The 27,879-nt window shown below is 39.0% G+C and overlaps 1 protein-coding gene and 1 pseudogene across 1 annotated transcript; both read right to left on the bottom strand.

The window, feature by feature from the left end:
* Positions 1 to 2,639: 2,639 nt before the first annotated feature.
* On the bottom strand, positions 2,640 to 7,989 carry LOC145485527 (uncharacterized; annotated as a pseudogene).
* Positions 7,990 to 16,548: 8,559 nt separating this feature from the next.
* Positions 16,549 to 20,674, bottom strand: LOC145483448 (uncharacterized). The gene is made up of 2 exons (XM_081461953.1): positions 20,486 to 20,674; positions 16,549 to 20,214 (listed from the first exon to the last, which is right to left on the bottom strand). The coding sequence occupies exons 1-2, from the start codon at positions 20,655 to 20,657 to the stop codon at positions 18,647 to 18,649; spliced, it is 1,740 nt and encodes a 579-aa protein (XP_081318079.1). The 5' UTR covers positions 20,658 to 20,674; the 3' UTR covers positions 16,549 to 18,646.
* Positions 20,675 to 27,879: the final 7,205 nt, after the last annotated feature.

The following is a 27,879-nucleotide window of genomic DNA, read 5'->3' as shown; positions in this document are numbered from 1 at the left end:
CTGCGATTGTTCATGAGAACGATATGTTGATTGCTCGATACTGGTCAGCACCATTGCACTGCGATATTTCGCATACTGCAAGCGGAATTATCCCTCGGGTGAGGAATTTTTGTTCTGGTCTGGAAAATGCCGCAAATTTTTGTCCTTTGTTTTAAAGAAACAACACTCAAGACATTGCGAAAAGATGCACAAATTTTCGGGCAAACTTTCTTTGAAAGTTTGAGGAGACAACGAACAAAATTCATGCATTTCGCTCATTACTTTTGCACAATACTGTATTAAAAAGTTTCATTTCTATCATCCAACGATTCTCATCCTGGTTCAAACTGCTGAAGTTTATGGCCTTGTGCCTTCACTACCAGATGAGATTTGTGATGAGGAGAAGAGAATTGAAGCAAAACGTCACGATTAGTGCCAAGGCCTCTAGTGTGGAACTGCTGGCACCCTCAGAGTTGGAGAAAGCCAAAGGGGAGATAATCATGTTCGACCCATTGGGAAGACATGTTAATTTAAATTACATGTTCCATTTCAATTTGAGGTAATTTTGATGTGGCTTGGCAATAGAAACCGAACAGTAAGTGTTCTTCAAAAAAATGGACACCATGTAGCAATTTGGGGTCGTAAGCCTAATTGCTGTCCAGACTAAGTCCATTTTGAAATGTTGATGGTCAATGTGCTGATTTAAGCTTTTCAAATTTAACATCATTTGATATAGGCCATCTTTTTTGTGTCACTTAACTTGGTGAAATACACTCCCCACTTTCATGTTGGGTGGGTTCAATGAAACCTTTGAATTTCAGCGTCTATAATCAGTGAGTCACTGGTGTTGAATGTTTTCCTTTTGGGGCCCAAGTTCTGCATAGGCTGTGTTGAAAATTCAATATACTGACCCTCAGCACAATTCAGGACTTTTGAGTCAGCGGTTTTTTCCTTCTATTTATCAAAGAAATGTACCAGATGGCCACCCTTGAAGCTTTGGACGTTATTAGCAAAAAAGTGTTTGATATTTGGGCTCAAACAACATAAGATTTATTTGCCTCTAAATTATCAAGTGTGTCAGAAGAAATAATTGCTACTTCTTCCTCTGGTCCTGCTATCAAAAGAAGGATTTTTAGGGTGGCTTCGAGTTCCACTGACAGCCTTTTGCTAAAAAAGGCTTGCTTCACCAATAAAAGTTTTGTTAGTTTCAGCAAGGGTGTCCCTTTTTGTTTTTGTGGCAATTTCCAAATGCGGTGGTGCTTACCCTTTTGGATGCCTGTATATTGTTAAGCTGGGTTTGCAGGTCCTTGCCAAACAGCAGAGCTGTTACTGGCGCATGTGAGGCATGCAGACCTGCATAATCTCTGTTCAGATGTGGTTTGAGTGACTCCCTGCGATGGTGGGACAGGTCGATTTGTGCATGCCCTAGCAGAGTGACCACATCTGTGTTCATTTTTATAACTTTTTGATGTCAGGGATTGACAGTGACTGCATTGAATTCTTTGTTTTTAGCAACATATTGAGGGATTTGCACATCAGAGCATCAGCGGTGTTAAGCGTCTTTTGGGTTAAGGTTAACCTGAGGTCCTGTTGTTTTTTACTGAGTGCTTCAGTTTATCCCAGATTTCAGGATTAACCTGCAGTGTTTTGAGAGTTTCACAGTTTGCCAGGTGTAAATATTTTGGAGAGTTATCCTTTTGTTTCAAGTCTGACAATTTAAATCAATTGCGCTAAAATAACATAAAAATGAGCTAATTCAAATAGGTGAAAAAATGTGGAAAGTGTTATATTCTATTTTGTATTTCAAATGCGTATTTTGTAATGTATTTTTGTGACTCATTGCTTTCTTGGCTCAATGGCACTAAGCCTCCACCACCAGCAATAGTTGAATGTTGTGTATGTAATTCTTTTTCATGGCCTCCAGACTGGAAGTTATGGCTAGAACCATGTGAAGTTGGGCCCTGAGGCCCAGAAGGACCTTCTTCCTGGCTGTTCAGATTGGATGTATGTGACCCTCCATGGGAAAGCAGGGCTAAAGTGATACCTCACAACATGCCTCCACTTGGAAATAAAAGAATTTGACTTGAGGACGCTTGAAGGTGTTCAGGAGCACACTTCAGTAGTAAACTCTTCTGTTTGGTTGGACACACTAAGAACAATAGAGCGTGCACACACTAACAATGCAGTCAAACAAAGAAGTGTGTTAAACTTCAAAAACAAAAGATAGCATGCCACAACATGCTTTAGTGTGCAAAACAGCACAACATACTTAAAGCGCAATACTTTTAACTACTGTGTTGAAAGAGTTTTGGGTGAAGAGAACATCGACGAACATTGCAGTTGCTCATTGATCAACACAATTACTTACCCTTCATTTTACAATAATATTATTGGCAAATGCCAAAACAGGGGTCTGAATATGATTGATTTTACTTTAATGAATAAAGCCCGTAAGTCCATTTAGACAAAGTCATTTCATCTGAGCAAGAATTCAGCATGGGCAGTTATTCCCAATGAAGCTACCCCACATTTGGGAGGTTTAACCTTTCTCTCAACCTGTAACTTTTAACAGTGACGATCTTAACATCAAAAAGCTACCACTCTTTTGTGAGCAAGTGTTACAATACTGGTTTGAGTTTAAGGATGTGCAGAATAATAAAATGCCATGCACTTAGAAAACGATTATCTGGAGCAAAAAAGAAATTAAAATTGTAAACGAGACAGTTTTTTCTGTACTTGGTTTGATATAGGAGTTTACACCTTAAAAGACCTTGACCTGAATCTAGCTTTTCTCACTTACGAAGAATTTAAACTCTGCTACCATAGCAGAACTTGAAAGTTTTAACAACCAAAGCTGTAACGGGGCGGATGCTGACATCAATCGATCTTTGAATTTATTACCAGCGCCGCATCGGAGAAATGTTTTATAAATAACGGAACCTCCAAGCATCTATCTTTCTCAATTGGTTTATTGGACTTGAAAGCTCGTAAAAACTGAAATACAACGAGCAGAATAAAGCTATTACTATAAATCTATGCTAATCTAAATGTTCTTAACTCGAGCACACGGGGCGTGCATATACATAAATCTAAACACAAATATCCTTAAGCGTAACAAATCTGCCTTCGATTAAGTGGTATACATTTCGGGGTCTAAATTAAAGGACAAACTACATAACATACTTCTTTCCCCGTCCTATTACAATGGTATCTTCGACGATCCTTCAATCAATGTTCTTCTACATGTGCTTGTAACTTACACGTGTCTAAATGAAAGGTCATGCCGACAACTAATCGATATGTCGCACAAAACAAAGAGATATTGACGGTCACGCAATCACAACAATAAACAGTATTCGTTACAAAAGCCATACATAAAAGCTGCATGAAGCACATATTTGAAGAACCCACCACAGAACAATGCCTTATTGCCAATGGGTTAACACTGGACAAAATAAGCAAATAATTGAACTTAGCATTCTCCATCACTATAGGAACAAAGTGAGCTATGTTCCAGTACAAAACTTAAATGATATAGAAAGCAAAAACCAAATTATTTAAAACTAGACTTGCAAGCAGCAAGCTTTGCTATTTATGCTCAAAAAAAATCAAGATCTAGAGCATATGCTAGTTTCATAAATCTGGTGGTATTAGAGTTCTGGAAAATCTTTCTGGATTGGTGTGAGACTCTACAGCAATAAAACTAGAATTGTCAACTGTTAAGAACTTATATGGTATCATTGACAATGACCACTTCAGGAAGGTAACCAATCACCTCTTACTACTTGCAAAGTACTATATATACTGTTGAAGTATTAACGAAGAACCATTGTCATTTAGTAGTTATCTAACAATAGTGATAAAGAAAGCTGAAATTGAAAAACAAACATCAACAAGGACTAATTCACTTGAATGTTACTACAATAAATGGAAACCTTTAATGGACAAGAAGTGTCTAACTTCGAGCTGTATTTTACTTTTCTTTGTATGTTGCTGGATTTAACACAACATTTTGCGAGTTATAGTAATTAATGTAACTATGTATTTTTCTTTTCTTGTACTCCATTCATCAGTAGCACAGTTCTGATGTACAAAGGCGTAACATTGGGGTAAAATTGAAAAATTTATTTAAGAATAATTTTTTGTTAGAAATAAGGCAGAAAGTGAAGGAAATTGGTTCCTATCTTGAAATTATGTCATTTCAGTCAATTCAGATGCATTTTAAGCTAATTTTCTATTACCCATGATGCAATGCAGCCATGCCCTTTTTTGTAAAAAATACATAAATACTGTATTTAAGGAAAATTTTGGCAAAAAATGTTAATTGCAAGCTACTAAAGACAAAAACAGTTAAAGGGATGCCAGAATTTGTTCATGTTCATCCAATGGATAAATTGGCCTTCCCCTCCTTCACTTTGACACAAGTGGTCCACAAATGTACCGCACAGTTCCTGGGAATACTCCTGCCACCTTATCATCTAGTTTGTATGTGCGATCAATAATGTTCTCCCTTAGAAAGAAATTTCCGAGAAGATTAGCCTGTCCTTTGGAATAAATGCTTCCACTATAAGGATCCTCAAAGTCTTCTTGAAGGGAAATGACTCCACTGCTAGTAACTTTAAGGAGGTAGTAATCATAGTGGCTGTCCTCTTCAGCTGCCACAGCCACAATAGTCTTTTGTTGCCAGGTCAGCAACTTGAACTGAATGTTCAATGGTGCTTGCATCTTCCATTGTTCTGCTCATGACACCTGAGGGCTTTCTTGACAGAAAAATCTCCTTCCAGTTGCCCACCCATTCCATATTTTCACAGCTGTCAAAATTCTTGACAATGCAACCATGGCAGTAACAAGACCTTTCTCTCGTGAAGACTTTTAGCTGTTCACTGCAAGTCCTTACAGAGTGTAGTTGTGGGATGCCTTTGACAGTGCAGAATCTTCCACCGTCCCTGTTATGTGCAACACTCAGTTCTCCACTAGAAGGCAAATAGAAGAAGACACGCCGCTTTAACTGCACTGACTTCTGCCTAGCGGGAAATGAGGAAACAGCTGGTTCAGAGAAGTTCTCTTTCAGAGAGTTGCAAAGATCTTTTGCGTTTGATAGTGTGACTTTCCTGGAGAGAACTGCTGAGGTCCCCTTCTGTTTGACATGGGAGCCAGTTGCATCTTGTTCTCCCTTTGCATGGGAGGTGGCAAAGTAGTTTCGCTGGACTGTGTATCCAAGAGTTGCCAGGGAACAAGATAGGTCACCATAACAGTGATGGCTCTTGTACTGTCCTGCACATCTATCTGTGAATTCATGCATTTTCTTGATGGTGCAGTTGGATTCTTCTAAATGCTTTGAAATTAACTTCTGGATGTGAAGGACAGAGTCATGATCCTGGGTGACGTCATCAGAGATCACAAACAAATGCTCCTTACAAATTGCTGGTTCCTCCTCTGTGCTCTGGACACCATCCACCTCAGCATTTGAATGCCTGTAAAGAATTGTTACATGAAGACTTGCTTTGTTTACATCAAAGTATTGGGACTGGATTTCATCTTGAAACCGACAGGCATAACCCTCAGAATAGTCATGGATGTACACGGCTTGATGAAGAGGAAGGTTTTCAAGAAGAGAATCTAGCTGTTCCCTTTGCCATTTAGCAAGGAAGGAATGGTAAGGAAACTGTCCTTACAGCTGAATGAAATAATCGAACAGTTCCTTTGGTCCTGTGCACTTCTCAATGAGGGCTATTTTTTTCATGTCTTTTCCATCAGTGGTAAGTTTTCCAGTTGACACATGGTCGTACCGCTTCCATTTCACTTCATGATTGCCAACACCTTTCTCCTCTGGCAGCAAAACCAAGTTGTGAACACCACAGTCTTTGCACTCCCTTTTCAAGCATTTCAATCAATGATAGTCTTGGTCTTCAGGTTTGGGGCAAAGTGTTTGTTCAATAATATTTCCAACAGAGGTATACACTTTTGTAACTGCTTGATTAGCTTCTCTGCTTTCATCAATCACTCTCTTCCTAAACTTCATGCAGTCTTTGAAGACAATTTGAAGTTCAACGTGATGGCGACACATGCAGGTCTGTCTATCTTGTTCCCTTGCTCCCCTAACAAAATAAGGCTTCAGGTTTTCAAATTTTTGGCTGAGATATCTTTATCTCTGGGTGCATTGACACAAACTCAATGTAGGCTTCCGTTTGGGTTTTTTCAAGCACGTGTTTTGGATGTTCAACCCACGTTTTCACTCCAACTCGTTTTCTAATCAAGTCTTTCTTGTTTCCTGTCAGTCTACTTGCCACCATTTTCCAATAATCATAAACAACCTCTTTGGTTTCTTCAGTGACTGCATCCTGCCTGGTTTTTCGTTTGGTTTCAAGCCAGCTTGGCTCTTCACCTTTTAAGATCATTTCGCGTTTCTCAATTCCTGACTTGATGCTTCTTCTATCTAAGGTTATGAGCTTTGAAAGTGTCTTGTGGCTGCTACTCTTTAACATTTTGACCAAAAGAAAGTGATTTTGCTGCTCCAAGTGCAGCTCTTCCTTTGTTTGACATGTCATTTTTGACGGCTTTAAGGCCTTGAGTGAGATCACCAGCAAGCGCTTTTAGTGCAATCACTTCTTTTTCCTCTTCTGGCGTTTTTATTAATCCATGTTCCTTAAGCACTTTCCTTGTCCATGGACTTTTGATATAGCTGCCATTATTTCTGCTTTCTTCTCCGGGGTATCTGGGAGACCCTTCTTAGCTCATCCAATGGCACGTTTCTTGGCCATCCTGTTCGGGAACGGTGTACCAATAACTTCGATCCCTGTGGCTTCCGCTGCTTGAACCTGTGCATTTTGGTCTTTCTTTTTTTGATGGTATTGCTTACTTTGTTCTCTAGCCATCTTTCTCTCTCTCAAGTTTTCCTTTATTTTCTGAAGCTACCCTCTGCTGGTTTCGTTCGCACCGACGTTTCTGTTTGGCGTCTTTGATTGGAACATACCGTAGTGTCCGCTCTTGGCTTCTCGACTTTTCTTTCTGGCTTCTTGACTTTTCTTTCTGGCTTCCACGACCTTTTCAATAATTTCCTCTCGGTTTTTCTCATAATGTGCTCTTCTTTTCTCTTGTCTTTCCTTCTTCTTTTGTTCTTGCCACATCTGAATCCTAGATACTCCAGAATCCATAATCTTTGCATTCAATTTTACGGCCTTGTGCTTGCGAACAACACAGTACTTGACTATGTGCTTGAAACAAGCGGCATGTGCTCAGGAAGTTTCCCGCTCATTTCCTCACCTGTTGAAATATTTTACTTCCTAATAAGGAAATCTAAAACAATGCGTATCGATTCTGTAGACTTTGGGATGATTTGGAAGGAATGGAAGCCGCCAAAATGGCCAGAGCGTTGTGCTTGTCTTTGCTTGAAATTCAATCGTTTACCTTCCCCAGGATCAAAATTTTTCGATGTTATGTTTTGAACAAACTTTATAGCCAATATTTTCGTTGGCTTCTAACAGATTCAATTGATTTTGGTACCAAAATTTAGCTTGTCATTTGAGCATTTTGATTATGTCAACATTAACACGCTCCAGTGCACTTGTCGTAAACAATATGACTGGGAAATTCAATGATCAGAATTATCGCGTGCCAGATCACACCACTTGCCAACTGTTTAGAACGCAGAAAAAAATTCAAATCTTGGCAATGTTTCGATAAAAACACAAAATCGGAAGGAAAGTGAAAAGCAACTTATGAGCATTACATTTTGAGGTTAAATTGTTCTGTAACTCAGGAATTATAGCTCGCACAATGAATTGAAAACTACCTGTCTCTCCAAGCTTAAAGCGTGATGCATCATATGGTGAACACTTTTGTTGATTTTAAGGAAGATTTAGCACCATTTTTTAGGATTTTGTTTGCCATTTTGCGTAAAAAGGAACCTTTTACATCATCTGAAGTCTTACGGTTGTAAAGGAAACTTAAGTTGGCAAAAACAAGAAAACAGTGAATAGTGAAGCCCACGCGAGTTATGCGTGATGCCATGTTTTGTCACTAACTTAACAATTCGGCTCCAATTATAGTTTTTCAAAAATCTTTTATTTTACTTCTGTTTAGTCGAAAACCATCTTTAACACATGTGTAACAATTTTGGAAAGTCTCAAGCAGATCTGATCATTGTTTGCCGAGAAATTTTTATACGATTCGAGCAAATCTGTGATTTTTCCATTAGCGCATGACAAGCGTGCTACTGATCATTGTATTGTATTATATGTAAGTATTGTAAAAGCAACATATATATTCTTAACTACGATAAAAAAGAAAAAAGGAAACAAATAAATAGTCTCACGTTTCATCTCTCTAAAGAAGATATTTTCATTGTAATCAATTCTCTCTAGGGAAGTTTAATAAAGTTAACCCCAAACATGCAACATTGTCGACCCTAAGTGGCAAATCTTGGCAGTGTTGCACTACAGCTTTATCCTTCTTTGCAGAAGGGTTCTCAGAATTCAGAATTTGAACTTGGCAAATTGTTGTCTACAAAATGCTTTGGAATGTTCGAGCAGAGCTAATAAAGAATGAAATTTCGCTCAAATGTTCAAAGTCAGTTATTGAACAGAGCGATTTTTTGCTTAGAAATTCAAAGCCATTTTTCGTACCAAGCGAATTGTCATTCGAAAATTTGCGTAGTTGGAAACAATAGGCGTTGCCAATTGTGACTTTTTATCAGAAATTCGCTTCCATCGAAAATTCAATATTTTATCGTTGCAAAGCCAAGAAAGGCCATGAATTTTGGCGAAATACATTTGCATTACTTTTGCACAATAATGTATACACCCACCTGTTTGAAAATCAAAAAAGCATCTCTGGGCAAATGACTTTTTAAAAGTTGTCTGCCTTGGCCTGTGTTTCTCATAAATTTTTTCCTGAACTGCCATGGAAATGTAAACAATTGCGTGATGCAGTTGGTCACCCTGAATACGTAATTGGTTTCCAACAACCGCAGATGGCTATGTTAGAACATTTGGGTGAAAAAAGAAAAACATAATGGACCATTTTTAACATTAATATTTTGAAAGGGATCGCTTTAGAAATTTTGTTAATTAAAACCGCCAATTAAAAGCAATTTACTTTGGAGTTCAGGTGTTACTGTTGTTTTTTTAAGCTGTTGTTCTTTCTTTGATCCTTTTGATTACAAGAACGAGTTCTGGTTTTTTGCATCCTTTTCAGAGGGTTTGGCTGCAGCCTCCTTGCCCTTGGGTTTTGCAGTTGTGGTTGTGGCGGGCACCTTTGTAGGCTGCTTTCCTTTGGACAACGAGGAGACATTAGCCCAGGATGTGGCGTATTTCTTATCAGCGCCTTAGGCTTGTTTTTGCTTACTGTTGTGTCATCCTCTGAGGAATCAGAGGAAGAGGAGAATGATGATTAGGACTGGATGGGGCTAGACCTTGGCATAGAGGAAATTGAGCCATTTTTTCCAGCCTCGACACTGGATTTCTCTGCGTGAAGACCATCAGAAGATTTGTCCTCAGACTGGACAGGCACTGGCTGTTTCCGTTGTTTCCTGGCTGTTTTGTTGCGGCAGGGAGTTTCTTAGGGCGAGCCAGCCGACCAATTAGCTGGACTCCAGGTCAAAGGACTCTGGTCTAAATGGTCCAGGGGGCAAGTCTTCCCAGCCGAAGGAGCCTCTTTGACGACTACTTCCTGTTCTCTGGAATCGGCGTCTTGGCACAGCAGTGGCCGCTGTCTCGTCGTTGTCTCATTGTCCTAGATGGAGACATTTCTAGGTACTGGGCGACACCTTGATGACAGAGTCTAGGAGATACTCCCGAATTGTTTTGGGTGTGGATTCTTGTTTGAAGTTTTCATTGGCAGGCGTCCTGGCAGTCTTTGCAGCAAAATCTGCCAGATTCCGCAAGAGGGTCTACGTGACCATGAGATGAATGCTGACCATCATCATTTTTCTAGCTGTGTTAAAGGCGGCGCGTATGGCCTGGTCCAATCCGGGATTCTCGTCAATGAACCAGAGTATAGAGATATGACATCTTTGCTGGCGGGCTCGTTGTTGAACTTGTCTTTTTCGTTGAGTTTTACCAGAGCCTCGCGAAGTCCCCGGAAGGGTTCCAGGAGATCACACATTAAGTGGCTGTTAAACAGGGTGACACTGTACTGTTTTATCAACGGAAAATTGTCCTTGAGAGTCCTAGCCATTTCTGAGATGGATATGTTGGACTGTTTTAGCCACTCACAAGTCCAGTCATGCAGGCGTTGTAGGATGCCTTCCTCTGAGATGTTCCTTCCTCTGAGGTTCCTGGGAAAATTCTTGTTGTAGTTGGTGTTGTTCCCAAACAAGGAGAAGGAACTATTGACGGATTCAGAGGTCTTTGACATCTGCAAAGATTAAACTCGTTACATGGAAGAATCGCGGACAACAGACTTTTCAACTGGCTATGAACAGACTGCAGCAGAAGAGATAGTGTTCATTTAAGTCCTGACGGGCAGCACTTGGGCAGCAACCATGGGTTGAAGTATGGATAGGTCAGACTTTTTGCGGACGCTAGACAGAGCCACGTACGCCAGGCTGGGGGTACAGTCACCAGTTCAGTCAGAGCAAAAGATGTTTCAGGTTTTTTCTTTGAGACTTGGATGTGGTCCTGGCGTAAGCGGGAGTCAATGGATAGCTCGTGATGTCCCCCTGTCCCTTCAAGTGGTACGTGAATGGGCAAATGGAGGCGTGTTGGTTGTCGGGAAACTGGATGACTATGGTATTAGTCTGGCGGGAGAGCACAACAGCGTCCTGTCCGTTCACAATTCGGCCGGCCTTGTCCGTGTTTTCAGTGATGATTATCTGCAATCCATGTTATGGCAAGATGGGGTCGCTGTCTGAAATGGCCGTGCAGGACATAGGGCTGAGGAACTCTTGTGCAGTGAAGAGTTTTTGTACTATCATGCTGTTGACTCTCTGGGCAGCTGCTCAAGAGACTGTCATAATGGAAGTGTCCTTTCTGTTGTTGAAGGCCTGACATATTTCTTGGTCTTGGAGAAAGTCAGGCTGGCATAAGACATCTTTTTTGAACTCATCCAGCTGGGACTCGGTGGGCTGATTGTATCGCAGTACATCCATGAAACGGGCATAATCTGCGTCCACAATCCAAAACTGTTGGTACATTTTGTGCTTGACAGTGTTGGGCTGGTAAAAGTGTCGTCATTTAAGATGGAGACTGGCGCTGACCCTGCTGTCTACCATCTGGAGGGGTCGCTGTTGACATTTGTTGCCAGCGATGACCACCACTGGACAGACAGTCAGCCAATTGAAAGTACTGGCCATAAGGTCGAAGGTCTCTGGGGAAACCAAAGAAGCCTTGTTGACCACCACCATGTCAAACTTGTTCAGTTCGAAGTTAATGTCACCCATTACCTTTAAAGATACCAGTACTTCCATTCTTAAAGTCATCCGACTTGTTCCACACAAGCATTACTTTGCATCCTGTTTTGAGTTGAAAAATGCGCTTGCCCAGCCAGCTTATGCTACTTGAGTTTTTGTTCTCGTAAGGTGCATCAAAAGTTAACATTGTTCCTGGAAGTTTGTCAAGCTCTTCCCTGTTCATTAACATGACCGTTATGTTACAGAAGAAAATGTGCAGTGCACATTTCTTTAATGAACGTGTCAGCTCTCTGCTCAAGGAGCAAAGGTAAGTCTCTGTTTTGTAATAGCGCTTTCAGAAATTCTTGGTCCTCTTCAGATTGACTCGTGACTTGGGTAAGCGCAAATCTGTGACTAATGACATGGTTAAACAGAGGTGACTCAAACATGTAACAACCTTTGTCGAACATGTTTGGAACAGGCTGCAACTGGAGGAATTCACCCAAATAATCAGTTGCTTTCCCACAAATGGATACATGTGACCTAAATGATTGGCAAGGTCATGGTGCAATGTGTTAACTAACTCCAACATTTTCCTACTGGACACGCTAGCTTCATCCCATATGATCACATCAACAGCCTTCACACGGTTGCAAACCAGAGAGTTGCACAAATATTGGTCGAAACCTACCACCATGGCAATTTGGCTGTCATTAACCCATAAAGTGAATGGACCGTCGACGCAACTCCATGGTCGTAAACTTGGGAGGCGATTCCGCTCGAACATATCGCACCTTTCTTCCAGTGCTTTTGCATCTGATATGATTCATTTAACCACTTCACTTTTCCCAACTCCAGCTTGGGCGGTGATCAGAAGGTTGTGCCCCTTGGCAGCAAATGTAACTATAGGTTCCTGATCAGCATTTAGTTTTATGCTGTAAAGCATTATTATGAAATCAAGATGGAAACAATTTCTATATTTGCCGCTAAGAACGTGCAAAAATTTAAATGCGATCTGTCGGCACTGTCCGTAGTGAAACCTATTTCGAATAATGAATTCCTCACTACAGAAAAGTACACCGTTAAAGGAGAAAATTTGATACTGAAAAATCTCTAAATCTAGAGTAAGACTTGATATGACTGTGATGCAACAAAACTAAAGTAAATTCCCTTAGCGATTCTGACATGTACTGCGAATATTCAGTAGTATTCAGTACATACTTACAGCAGATTATACCTGCATGATAGCAAAGATCTGGAGGAAGCTTAATAGTCTGGTTGAACTGGGTTAAATAATTGCACTGCAGGAACAAGTCTTTTGAGAGAGTTTTGATTGTATTGCCAGAGACATTGTCATATTCCAAAGTAAACATTACCTGTCCTTCTTAGGTTTTAATCTCATCAAATATAAAACCCTATAACAAATTGACTTTTTACAAAGTTGTAACTTGACAGTATTGTTTGTTTTCTAATATGAGAAGTTTCAATTTCCACCCTCTTGTTTTGTGTGACATCAAAATGGCAGCCCGCGAAGGCATAGGTCAACAGACGAATTTTCTTTCAAGCCTTTGCTAACTGAACTGTTTTTACACCAGACAAAGTATTAATTTCAATGTGTTGGAGCTCTAGATTAACAACTGTGCAATTTAAAAGCAAATCTCAATGACAGAGGTTTTTGTTACTCTATGACCACCATATTGGTGCCCCTACAAGGGACACCAAGATGGCATCTCCATTCATTCTGTAAATTTGGGTTAAACATTTTTCCGAGTAATGCGTGTGTAAAAAAAATCACACCTAGCCAAATCTTGGAGAGGGTGTTTCATAAATACCAACCCTATAACATATCCCAGATTCTTGACTTTATTTGGTAATAGGTTTTGATGTTTATTTTTGATTACATGGCTATAAAAGCAAGCAATAAGGAATGGCAGGTTTATGGAAGAGTTAAGAGTCTGTTACAGCATTGAGTAATGACTTTTAATTTCGTTTAACTTGTCTCTTGTGACCTAGTGGAAAGTGTAAATGTCATAAATTTCATTTTCACTGGGCCCGTGATTGGGTTAAGTGTATATTACAAGGATTTTACCAAATGAATAAAATTAATCAAATAGTAAGGAATATGAAATGTAAGCTTCTCATAGCTTCCACCTGGAAGCTACATGGATTTCAAAGACTGCAGAGCAACATATCAGGAGGGACACACTGTCATCAAACATTGAAATAAAAGAAATGTTGGTCACTGGAAGGCATTTAGGTCTTTCAATGAGGTTGAACATAAAACTGGCCATTTTGTTTGACAAGCTTTGTGCATTCCCTCTCTGTAACATTAAAAAGAGAGCTTATTTAATCTTGTCGTTCCCGGCCATCATGCTTTTTCCTTCGGAAAAATTCGTCAATGGCAATAACACATTTCCTCCACACTAAGTCCTCTTGTGCTGGGGTACATGGATACAGTTTTAGTGCATACTTTTTTTCCAATATTATTTTCCCAGCATTCAGCTGCCCCTTTCCCCGAGTCCCAGTACAATTACTGTTAATTAACTCCTCCAGCTTAAAGATAACGCTTAAATCAAATCAAATCAATCTTTACTTGTACTCATTCTTGCTAAAGAAAAAAAATAATTACAATTTCAATGAAAATATCAAAAGTAAAAATTTGAGTACTAGCTGCCTGGAATAACCATAGGGGCTAGCGGAGCCAGGCAGCCAGTTAACATCAGCATTAAATAGAAATAAAATAGAGGTCAGCAAGAAAACTTGAGCACAAATGCACACACAAGAAGAAAAAAAAGAAGAGGAAAAACGCTATTTCTATGCTATGAAGGAAGTCTAAAATAGTTTAAATTATAGATGAATACTAAACATTAATATAAGAAGAGCACAATAGCTATGGCAACTAATAACAGCTATATGTTAAACTACAAAAGAAAGACTTGGAAAGGTGACAGAAATGATCAAAATACTAATTTACAGGTAAATTGGAAAACAATACAACTGCTAATAAGAACCTAAGTAACTAATAATCTTTGACTAGATCGTTTTTTACTGATTTCTTGAAGTTTGAAATAGACAAGGTTCTCAAATTTTCTCTAATTGAGTTCCATACTTTGGGGCCCTTAAATCTTATGTTCAATATTCCATAATTTATTCTTGCTTTAGGTAAAGTACAGAACATATTCAAAGCACATCTTGTATTATAGTTATGTCTTTTATTGACTTGAGTGAAGAAAGTATCACACAGATGGTAGACGTCTATCGTGAAATTTATACATAAAGACTGCAATATTAAGAAAGACAAGGTCAGGCAGTTTAAAAATACTAAGTGTTTGAAAATTGGACTAGAATGCTCATGAAATTTCGAGAAATTCATCACTCTCATTGCTCTCTTTTGTAAAATAAACAAAGGCTGGGTATTTGAAAAATAAGTGTTACCCCAAGAAATTAAACCATAGGTTAAGAAGGGATATATTAAGGCATAATATAGTTTAACCAGTATATCTGAATTCACATAATAACGAAGTTTAGAAAGAATCCCAATATTTCGCTTAATCTTTATAGCAATATAGCTTACTTGACTTTTCCATGATAAATTAGAATCTATTATAATACCTATTTATTTATTTATTTATTTATTTATGGATTCATACAAGTACAGGTGCTTAACAATAGGACACAAGTCCCCTACTTGGTTAATACACCCACACTCAACCCCCTAAAAAATATCCCGAAAAAACCCTTCCCTGACCCGACTAAACTACAAATCAAATAATCTAAATAACACAAATACAATCTAAAATATACTAATCAACTTAACAAGTACAGACGAAGAAAATATTAACACAACAACAATTAGGACAAATTAATTTAAAAGAACGAAAATTGTCACCATCAAAAACATTTAAAAGTCTAGTAAAATAAAATGACTTAAGTTTACTTTTAAAAGAGTTTATAGAGTCTGAATCCTTGATATTTTCAAGTAAACTGTTCCATATCAAAGTTATTCTGTTGAAGTAAAAGTCTCGGAAGGAAGACGTACGACAAGCGTTAGTCTTTAAATGCAGCCCTGATGAAGCACGGCGCCTGTTGCCCTTTAGAAAAGAAAAATAATAACTAAATTTACGAGTGAAATCTATATGCCCATGAAGGCACTTAAAAAAGAAAACTAAGTCAAGATATTCTAACCAGTAATTAAGCGGTAATAACTTAAGCTTGATTAGTCGAACCTTATAACATAGGTTACTATTCCTTAATATAAAACGAGTAGCTCTCCTTTGTATGTTCTCTACAAGTAATAAATTGTTGATAATTGACTGAGGGGCCCATAACTGAGAGCAAAAACAAAAATGAGCGCACACTAATGAGCAGTAAAGACGCAAAAGCGCTGTACTACCAACAATACCTGCACAGTTTCTTTTGAGAAAACCAAGCATCCTATTAGCTTTAGCTACAATCATAACTATGTGATCCTTCCAAGAGGTGTCATTTGCAATCACAATACCTAAATCTTTTTCAGATATGACAACCTCCACATTAATACCATTTAAACTATAGCTACAAGGTGGACTAAGGCGTTTCCTAGAAATGCGCAGGTTACTGCACTTAGTAGGCTGAAAAAACAACTCATTTCACAACAACCAATTTGAAAACGCATCTAAATCCTGCTGCAGTTGCAAGTAATCAGAATGATGATTAGAAACCTTGTAACATTTTGAGTCATCTGCAAACATAGTCAGCGTCGCACTGGTAACTACATTAGGCATGTCATTAACAAATAATAAGAACAGTATCGGTCCCAACTGTGACCCTTGCGGGACACCTGATCCTACATCGGTCCATCTAGAGAACGTTCCATTTACCACCACTCTCTGACTCCTCCCAGGTAGATACGAGTGAAACCAAGATATTAAAGGGTCTTTAATTCCTAAGGTTGATAGCTTGGAAACCAGCTTAGCGGGACATACAGAGTCAAAAGCCTTGGCAAAGTCGAGATAGATGATATCAGTTTCAATCCCACGATCCAGCACGCCACCAATATCATAAAAAGCTTCTAAGAGCTGCGTGAGTGTGACATAAAGGGCAATTTTCTTTGTGGAGGGTCAAAAATGACAAAGTTTGACGTATCAATATTAAGAGGCGCCCTCTAATTTTCAACTATGGCCACTTGGACCAGAAAAAATCAAATTCCTCAAACTTTCTCAGATGAATCGTCTAGATAAGTGATTCACCAAAATATAACTTTCAGTTCAATTTGATTCGTATTTTAACACTGGGGCCACCATCTTGGTTTTGCCCCTCTGAGAGGGCTTTCAGCTGCCATTTTAGGGCACATTTTTAACAACTTGCCATACAAAGAAAACAATCTAAATCCGGATAAAAACCCTTTATTCGAGACAAGCAAATGTTTCTTGTTACATTGAGAGGCTGTTTTGGTAATTTGATCATCACCTGATTTTTCTACAGAATTTTAAATTTCCTCCCTTTCGGACTTCTCATGAAGCGCCATAAAAAAGGCGAAATTTAAAGGAAAATATCGCCAAAAGTACATCACTTGAGATCCCAAAACTACCCTCCACTTAAAGAGCAATGTCTCACCTGTAAAAACATGCAATAAAACTTTGGGGCGGTTAAAACTGTAAAATGTTAGAAGAAGAAGTTTAAGCTGTGCTTTTGTCAACAAAGACTGCCATCCTAATTAGCATAATAACGTGAAAATAACGATGCACAGAGAAAATAATGATATATTCCACTTACCTCGCGACATGTCGACAACTGGATGTTCCACGACGCCTCATGTTATATTTCCAGTGTGTTTCAGCCACATTTTCGGTGATTAGTGTACGAAATCACTCTCAGACATCGCCACGGTTAAGCAGATTTCAACTCTCCGAAGCCCGCTTCATAACATCTATCAATATTATTTGTCTTTCGCCTCATAAACCGCCGTTTACAAGAAGTTTAACAATTTGCTGAGATCCTAACTGACCCAGCACTCTGTTAGCAGCTTTTAAAATCCTCCTCTTAATCGAGGATTCTCATCAAGAACTCGTTTAAGCTCAGTTCTGTTTTGATCTGTTGTGCACCCGCCATTATTCCACAGATTGCGTTACATTTGACAAATGCACATTCCAACGGGTAGGGGTAGGGTGGGTCGGAAGTCAAAATGTAACAGACATTAAAGCCATTTTATGCATTTTTATGGCTAAACTATTGTAGTAACTGGCTTTCCCAGAATGATTTGAACATGAGCTTCTGCTTGCAGGTATTTTCTAGTTTATTTTTGCAGGGGGGGGGGGGAGGGGGGTCATGTATTAAAAAAAAGAAAAGAAAAAAAGAAAACGATAGACAGTATCAGGTCAAACGATTATGATCTGTGTATCTTGATCAGCTTTATCAGTTCATCAGTGAGGCCCTATTAGGGGTTTTCAGGATACTGGATATTTGGGTAAAAAGTTAATAGGATGGAATAAATTTAGGGGTAATGGGGTAGAGCATGTTTAGATCAAATAAAACAGGACATTAATTGAGTAGGAAATCGTTGAGCTGGATTTAACAGGATACAAGATATTTAGGACAAAAATTAATAGGATAAGGGATACACCGACAGCCCCCCCCTTTCCCCCCTCCCACTATGGGGCTTCAACAATGGTCAGCTATTTAGGGTAAAATAAATGTATGTCAACTGCTATAAGCATTTATTCTGGACTGGCGGGGGTAAACATGAAAATAGGCACTTTTTTCAAACAAGTGTAATACCACAACTATATTTCAGAACCATATAAAACTATATATCAGAAGAAAGCTTAGGAATCACACTTTCTGAAAATACCAATGATTTTGCCCTACACAAATTTGTAATTTGATACCAGATCAATATGTTAGCCACATGCTGTGAAAAACCTAGTGTTAGTTGAGAAAAGATAACTCCTCATATATTTTATGGAATGAAGTGGCTCTAGTGTCAACACAAAGTACAGGGTTCACTCTCTTGGATAAGGAGAGGAATTTTCAAATCCACTAAAATTATGGGCACAGCGCCAGTTCAAAGTTCAGCAAAATTTTTTAAGGATGAGATTTCTCAATAACTTGCCTAAAATTTGACTTATTTAGAAACTGTCTGCTCATCCTACTCAACTCAGTGAGAATATAGAGCCCTGAAAATTTCAGACAAATTGAACTAATACATCCTGAGATATCCTTTCTCAAAGGTATAAAATACATGTTTTCGGAAATTCACACATAAAGTTCCAGAAGAGTTTCTTTTGCCAGTTACACAGAATCAAGGGGCTTAAAGTTCATGATATGACCAAATACAATTGTAAGTTCAACAGGGAGAGCCTAGAAGGCACCAGCTTCATAGGTGACACCCTCTGCCTCTCGCAGAGCCTCCTCTCTTCGAGTTCGCCTCAGCTGTTCTGATTGACGACGTTTCTTCTGTTTTCTGCTGGCCTGAAGGTCTGACTTCTGCAGTCGCTTCCTGTCTCTTGCAAGCAAAGCTCTGCTGGTAAATTTTCCAGCTGGTATTGAAAGCCTCTCCATAACTTTCTCCCTGCTGGCAGCTCCACCATGAAAATGCAGAACAGCAGACACAGCTGCACAGCGGATGACGTTCACCCCATGGTGCTTGTGTTTGGGACACCGAACCCAAGCCAGTGAATTGATGCATTCATTTCGGTTCTGTGTTGTACCACGAACACATCTTTCAAGAAGCTTTGTCTCGCTTAGTGTCATAAATGTTGGGCGCAGCAACTCAAGAAAAATTTCTGGCAGGCACTCATCCTTTTTATAAGTAGCAGTTCCAGAGGCTTGATCTTGTTGCCATTTGCACCAAGAGCTCTCGCCTGGAGGACAAAATCTATGCTGCTTTGCTAAGTCTTGAGCTTTAACGGAGTGGTTTAATATGGCAATTACATTCTTTTTCATAGAATATACTGCCGTATTAACATCTCTGTCAGAAGGATTGGCTGTGGTCAGAGTGTTCTGTCTAATAGCTAGACCATAATATCTTTGAATTTGCTTGATTTTTTCCTCTGATAGACGACCATGACCTCCAATAGGCTTACCATCAGCCAGCTTTCCTTTTGTCTGTGCCTTTAAGTTGAGAAGATGCTTCCCCATGCGCTTCGGGACGTGACCAACACAGTCTAATTTGACAACTTTGCAGTGGTCACCATATGTATCTTCCACTGCACTGAAGGCTTTACTGTCACCGTCGCTGACCATCCATTTATATCTGATTTTGTGTCTGTCTAGTGATCGGTTCCATAAGACTTTAGCTCCCTCTGTCTCCATGGTTGGGGAACTGCCATGAAAGTTTATGTCACAATCACCTGAGGCAATGTGCTCCATCTGCCACTCTTCAAATTCATCATCTGAATTACAGTGTCCCTTCTTAAGTGAACACTTCTGGCAGGATTTGGATAGGACATGGTAGTCAAGAACTTCTCCAGTGTCTACTGACAGCACAAAGACAACTCCAGTGAGAGAGGTAAAGCCCCTTTTCGCCCATGTACCATCGAAACTTACTGCTGCATCCACAACTGTATCAGTATTTTCTCTACTCTCCTTCAAAATGTGCTCGCGAAGCCTTTGTCCAGCTGCTCTCATGTCCTCCAGGGCTTCAAACTCCAGAGCATCCAGAATTGTCTCCACATGCTGGTAATATGCTGGCTTGGAAAGGCACGGCATGTTCATTATGCTACAGAACGACGCTAGTCCTTCATATCCACCACCGGTTTCTATGGAGTGGTAAACTATACGCCTGTTGACATCCACAGATTTTCCTCTATTGGTTATGAAAAAGGATGTCTCTAAAGGTGACTCCTCTAGGCAAGAGCTACACTGAGCAGACAGCTCACTCTTTAGGCCTCTTCTTCCAGATTCATTCTCTTGAAGAGTTAAACTACCTAAATTATAAATACAGAAAGGAATGTTAGGGCTTTCTTATCTAAGGTAGACTGCAATTAAAACAAGTGTATAAACACAGCCCTAATTCTTGCAATATTGAACTGGAGATTGTTCAAACTAATTATGTAGAAAAACCCATGCTTTACCTCCTACGCCAACATAAGTTACTGTACTTCGAACTAAACGTAAACACTTCCAAATAACATATGTAGTAGCTTACATGAAACTACGCAAGTGTAAGAAAAATAGTTAAAAATAAAAATGTCTTACCTTCCTCGCAGACATGTGCTTCAGAGAGTGTCAAGGAAAGTCTCTCCAGGTCTATTAGCCGGTATCCTTGTCCCTGAAACATATCATTTTCACTCTCAATGGGCTCAGAGGAATCGTTGAGCGACGATTGCAGCTTCATTTTCTTTCTGGAAGCACTGATGGGCTCTTCCATTTCGAATTCAATGTCAGTGTCAGAGCAATTATCACGAGAAGTGCTCGGAGTTGGATCAACAATTTCGGTGGTTTTCTTCTGCCTTTTGGCCTGTTTCAGTACTCCCGAGAATGGCTTTCTTTTCCTTTTCTTTCTATATACATTTTTTCTTGTATCCAGCCATTTTAAACGATATTAGCTGTAACAACGAGTTTCCTAAGATTGAATTCGATCGACAAAATTTTGCGCGGGCCAAATCCTATCCCATAATGCAAAATCTGAGTTCTATTTCATGTAGACAGGCACAGAGTTCCTCTCAACCAAGCCTTGTGTGTTTTGGAACGCAGGGGCAACACAAAAGCATAAAAGAGGCCAAAACCTCTAAACACACAGATGCGTTTCCATGGCAACGGCTTTGTTTATTTTTACTGTGCGTCAATAAAAAGCTCACAGAGGCAAAATGGTTACAAACTAGAGCTTGAAACAGCTGCAAAACGATCCTCAATGATAAAGGTTTAGATGGCTCAAAGAAAAAAAAAATCGCATTTTCTGACCAAATTTCAAGTTTACCCCCGCCTTAAGTGGAAGTTTTTTGGCACTCAACCAAGTATGAATATTTACTAGTTCATTGTTTACTTTGGATTCAAGGACTTCAAGATTTTTGTGTTTATAAAACAGGTTAGCATCATCTGCAAATAGACGAAAATCTAGAATTTCAGAGAAGTAACCAAAATGATTGATGTATATAAGAAATAATAGTGGGCCAAGAACTGAGCCTTGAGGAACACCACAAGAGACAGGTTGAAGTTAAGACTCAGTTTGTTCCAAGGAAACATATTGATATCTCTTGGTAAGATAAGAGGTGAACCAATCTTTGGTTACACCACGAATGCCATAATAATCTAGTTTTTCAATCGAGATATTATGATTTACAGTATCAGAGGCTTTACTAAAATCCAAAAATATACCACAAGAAAATTCCTGGCAGTCAATTGCATGTTGAATCAAGTCAATGATGCTTAGGATAGCATGATCCGTGGAGTGTTTTGCACAGAAGCCAAACTGCTTGCAATAAATTACTTTATTCTTCTCCAAAAATTCTAATATTCTCTTATGCATTAACTTTTCTTATAGTTTATTGAATATTGAGAGAATAGAAATGGGACGATAATTATTTAGACTCATTTGCTCACCCTTTTTAAAAACAGGGGTAACTTTAGCTATTTTAAATATATTGGACAATTCCAGTGGAAAAAGAGGCATTGAATATAATTTGTAGAGGTGCAGATATAACATGTTTGGTAGCTTTTAAAATAACAACTGATATACTGTAAGGCCCTGTATGTCGCGTTCCCGATGTGGCAAATTGGAGGTGCCGTACATCGGAGTTCGCCAGCTTAACCAAAGTGGGGCATAACGATTCAACAAGATTTATTGAAGAGCTGGCTGAGCCGCTTGTACATCACGGTAAAAACTAGAAATGAATAGAAAAATCGTTTCTCTCTACTGTCGGTGGTACTGAGATCTTTCAATGTAATTATGACTACAACTTTCTTGATCTTAATGGCCGTCTTCCTGAATTTTACAAACAAATTATTCATCATTGGCAAGAAATCGTGTCTACGACACCTCACAGCAAGACCGAGATACTGTCTCAGACAATCTGGAACAACAAATTCATTATGATTGACAAAAAAATGGTATATCTACCTCATTGGCACTGAGCAGGTATAAAGCAAATTTCAGACCTTTTTGACGAGCGTGAAAATTGCTTCCTGCCTTTCCTTTCCTTGCGCAATGAATACATGCTAAATTGCAACTTTTTACAATATTATAGTCTTTTATCTGCGATACCTCAAAGTTGGAAGAAGCTCCTTCACGTTAATTCTGGCGACTCTACTACACCCCCGCTGCCAATCTGTACTATAATGTGCGAGATGTTATACAACAAACTGTTAACCTTAACCACTTCAGAAAAAAAACTCTTATCATACGGCATCGCAAAAGAGAATCTAAATAAAATTTATCTTCTGCCATTCACAGCCACAAAAGAAGTTAAATTGGCAATGTTTCAGCACAAAATTATACACAACATTTTAGCCACGAACAGTATATTATACAAAATGAACAAGGTTGCCTCCCCATCCTGCCCTTTCTGTCCCTCTGATAGTCAAAACATACGTCATTTGTTTATTAGCTGTCCGCAAGCGTCTTCCTTTTGGTATAAGTTCCAAAGTTGGTATTCTACCGTAAGTAACGCGAGTTTACTTCTCTCCGAGCCAGAGGTATTATTTGGAATTACTCGTCCTTGTACTCACGGTTTGACCCTCAACCACCTCATAATACTAGCCAATACTTTCTTTATATCAACGCTCTAAATAATACTATGTTCGTTTTCAGCGACTTCATCTCATTAGTGCAGGATAAAATCAAGACAGAAAAATATATTGCTGCCACGTTGAATGGCGAAAGGGAATTTCAACAGAAGTGAAAATTCCTTCTCACCATTTAAGGCGTTTCCCTTAGTAATTAGTTGCAAGGTCTTTGTTTCTCTTTTTTTTGTTTGTTGTTGTTTTTTTCTATAATTAAGTAATTACATTGTATTGTAACTCCTTAAGTAACGTAATGTGTAAGTCATAATAAGTAATTAATGCGTATTGTAAAGTAAGTAACGTAATGCCAAGTATTGTAAATAGGTGTTTTTTTTATGTATTGTAAGTGACTTTTGTAAGACAGTAAAAGCATTAGTTGAAACATATTTCTTGAAAAGTTTGTTTTTCGTGTTGATTGAGACCCTTAAAGCAGTGGGTATCCATGGCTTAGATTTCTTTCTTAATTCGCGTTTAGAGAGTTGTACGAGAGGGATATGAACATCAATTATGTCAGATTCTGGTATAAAAAGAATCAAACGTTACATTAGGATCAGGATCGGCATGCAAGACACCTTCCCAATCAACTGACTGGATATCTTGAATTAGAGCACATTCATCAAAATTAGAATAATCTCTTTTGTAGATCTTAACATTGTTTGGTAAAGAAGTGAATTTTTTGATAATAAGGAAATCAGGTAAATGATCAGTAAGATCATAAATAATATTCCCACTTCAGGTGAGGTGTTCCAAAGAATTGAAGAAAGTGTTGTCAATTAAAGTTTGTGAGTGGTCAGTAATTCGAGTAGGTTGTAAAATATGAGGGTGAAAGTTGAAGGACCCCAAAGTATTCCAAAAATTATCTGTATCTGGTTGAGAATCCAGCTTAAGAAGGTCAAGGTTAAAATATCCTGAGATGATGCAGAATTTATTCTCCCTATCAATCTTTTCAATAGTAGAGTCAATAAAATCCATTAAGTTTTGGATGTTACCACGAGGATGCCGGTAACTAACACCACATATCATGTTACGTTGAGATCCATTTTGCATTTCTACCCACAGAGCCTCAAAGTCATTTGTTGACGATGTAAGATCAGGTCTTGGTTGAAAATAAATGATCCTCCTTAATATAAAAACCAACTCCAGCATTTGAAAGACTGGGTTGAAAAGTGAATGAATAACCTGGCATTTCGATATTCGGTAAAAAAACTTTGGTCAACTTTAAGCTTAATCTCGGTGAGACCCACTATTGAGGAAGGCAAATATAATTCAGACAGCATATGTTGCAGATTATCAAGGTTATCTGACAAGGTCCTAATATTGCAGTGTAAAGCAGAAAAGCATCTGTCAGAAAAATATTAATATAATGATTATCATGAAATTCATGAGAATTATAGTACTGAAAACTCATATCATAGGGTAAGTGGAGATCAACATCAGAGCTAGCAAGATGGTCTATACTAGTAGGGGGAGAGGTAATCTCAAATAATGGCAGAGGCAAAGTCAATGTCCTGTTGAATGTCAACAACATTGTTTGTGCACCTAAGGCAATTCATGACTAAGGTGGTAACATTACTTGAGCGTAGGACATTTCTTTGCCTATTTTGTGTAAGGCTTTAGCTTTTGTGATCTGGATTACGTTGCTACCTTCATGTTGATCCGTCCTCATGAAGATCTTTCTGCCAATGGTCCACAAGAATTTGAAGCCTTTTTCTTTCTTGACTTTAAGACAATCCTTAAAGTGCCACTAACCCCCAAATTTTTTTCGCTAATATAAATTTCCTTTTTCTCCTGATCACCACTGTGAAAAAAATTATCATTGTAGCTATTTTCTTTAATTTTCTATGAATTTTTAAAGTTTGTAAATTTGCCCTTTTCCATGCTCACGACCGAGGAACAGCGGAGAATGGGACGAGTTGGCTTTTGACATCACTTCGGGAATAACAAAATTTACTTTCTGAGAAGAATGTATGTGAACATGTGATAGTTTGTGTCAAAATCATTGCAGAATGCAAGGAAGATGTTCTTAGAGGCTGTAGCAATACAGGATGCGTAGAATAGAGTATTCCTCTTCATTCAATACCTCTATCTCGATGAAACTCTACCAGAAACGAGAAAAAGACCAAAGAAGTGGGCTGATCTGTGCAAAGCTTAAGCCTGTATATTCTTCTCTATCTCTAGTGGAAAACTTGAAATTGTCAAGGTAGTGCATGAGACAGGAATTTGGGATAAGCTGAAAGCCATCTGACTATTTTGAGCGCAAACGATCCTCCGAGTTCCAGACGAAACTGTAGGTGACGAAATTACACGGTAAATTAAACGCATTGCGTTTTGAAATAGAGACTTGTCTAAACGAATAATGAACAAAACCTACGTTCTACAACGACGTGAAGATTGTTGAGGCTTCAAACTGGTGAACTAGCTATGTATTTGTGGATTTTAATAAAAACACACGCATGCCGGAGGTCGCCTGTAATCTGGCCGTGTTTCTCAATGGCCATTCCGAATACAGAATTGTTTTGCTCTTTGAGCTTCGTCTTTGAGGAACGAAATACATCTAAATTACAAACTTAGAATGGATCAGGCATTTATAAATATATGTGGAAAGTGAAACAAACGATTAAGATTCGACTCTATAGCTACCGACAGAGTTTGTTCTGCTGAAAGAAGAATGCGTTTGTCAGTCAACCGAAACGCAAACTAACAAGTCGAGGACTCCCAGGTTATCAGCGTGCGTAAAATGGACATTTCATTCAAACTAAATGTGAAGTAGAAATGTATTCATTCAACTGAAAGTATACTGAACCTTTTTTCAAGATCTTGTCGAAGGATTTTCCATGATTTCACTAGTGCGGAATATGCAAATTTGCGTAGCTTGTGTTCGACACAGTAATTGACTATGTATATACTATGGTCGGTCAACAATGAAGCGAAAAGTTACCTCACCCTCAAATATTGTTTGCTGACATCTCTGCTTATCTCTTATGTTAAAACTAATTTCAATCATTGATCTGGAGAAGCAGGCAAGAGTGGAGTATGACTGCATCGCATTTTAACTTGCATTTCGGGGGAAATGTACCTCGAAGCCGTCCGAATCGTAGCTAGACTCCGAATTGTAATGCTAGATGATACAGTTCTTTCACTTAAAGTTCTTGTCCAGTCTTGATAAAATATGAATCACAAATAACCCAAAAATGTTTTGATTGCCCGAAAAGCTCAGTCAAAAGCCCCGTTCCCGAAGTGACGTCACTAGTAGCCCGACCCAGATCCCACTTTACGTGGTCGTGAACATAGAAATTTTGTGTTTAAACACCTGTGGAAACACGGGGATTTTATCAACCGAGATAATTTTTTCGCAGAAGTAATCAGGGAAACTAGTAGATTTTATTAAAGGAAAAAAAATTGGGGTTAGTGGCACTTAAAAGAGTTCCTTGTTGCTTTGAGTGAGACTTTCATTAATAAAGATTCTATTCTCCTTGGAATAGCCTAAGTCTTGCGATGTTATGTCCTTGAGGACCTCCCTGACTCGATAAAGTTTCTCACGAACATCCTGGCTTGTAAACTTCACAATAATGGAAGGTGGGAACAAAGCTCTTTCCCCATTTGCTTTCACTTTACTTGGAAGACGATGGCTGGTTGATATATCCTCTTTTTTCAGGTCAACTCCAACCTTTCGACCAAGCTCAACAACTATTTCGTTGGTATCTTCCCGTGTGTCACTAGAACTCTTTGGAATACTCCAAATTTCCAAGCAGTCTCATCTCGAGTATATTTCAAGGTCGTTAAGTGATTCCTTCAAAGCTTTTAACTGGTTTGTAGTATCCAGGAGCTCAGCTTTTTGGCTCTTGTTCTCATTAACCAGATCTGACATTCCTTTTTCGTAGGTTGAGATTTCTGTTAGTAGTGGGTCATAATTAGAGTTCGCAGTGGCCATAGACTTCTTCATTTCGTCAATCGATCTGCATAGACTCTAAAGCCTTCAACAGTTTCTTGAATTCTTCTGTCGTTAGACCTCCCATAATGGTATGTAGATGGATTAAGAAAACATGTAACACGAAAAAAAGAAGAAAAAAAAGGAAAATGCAGCTTTGATAAGCTAAATTCACTTTAGATTTAACAAAGCCCAAAAATCACCGCCATCTTTCTCACGGACCGCTGACCGTCCCCCATTCTCGCTGACCGCTGACCGTAAAAACTTAGAGGTAAAATTTCTTACGCTACAACTTGAACACTTCAAAAGTAATGCCTTCCCCATAAATATTTTATCCTCCTCCCCCAGTGACTGTTCCCGTGAAACATCAATTTCCTTATAACCCTCTTCCATAGCGCTTGGCCGTTCCATAACATTTAAAATATCCCCTAAAATTCGATTTTCTCCACTTCCCCATGAAACAATACTTTCCATGGATCCCTGACCTGACCTTCCCATAACATTTGAAATATCCTGCAAACTTCCCTGTGAAACAATATTATTTTCCCTGTATCCCTCCCCCAAGCTACATGATTCTCCCATAACAATGGAAATGTCGCTTATTCCTCTCGATATGTCCTCAGCAACAAAATTTGAAGTTTCCCAATCCCTCTCTTCCGAGACACTTGATGTCCTATCCCTCCCTACTGAAACACCTGATGCCCTGTCCTTCTCTTCTGAAACACTTGATACCCTATCCCTCCCTATTGAAACATTTGACCCCCTGTCCCTCCCTACTGAAACACTCGATGCCCTTTCCCTCTCTTCTGAAACACTTGTTGCCCTATCCCTCCCTGCTGAAACATTTGACCCCCCGTCCCCCCTACTGAAACACTTGATGCCCTGTCCCTCCCTTCCGAAACATTTGACTCTCCCTCCATATTTGGCACATGCCCTGATTAAT

Source organism: Orbicella franksi, chromosome 4 (assembly GCF_964199315.1).
Source record: "Orbicella franksi chromosome 4, jaOrbFran1.1, whole genome shotgun sequence".
NCBI classification, from domain to species: Eukaryota; Metazoa; Cnidaria; class Anthozoa; order Scleractinia; family Merulinidae; genus Orbicella; species Orbicella franksi.
The sequence above is the reverse complement of the archived record's forward strand: the minus strand, read 5'-3'. Positions and strand labels throughout refer to the sequence as shown.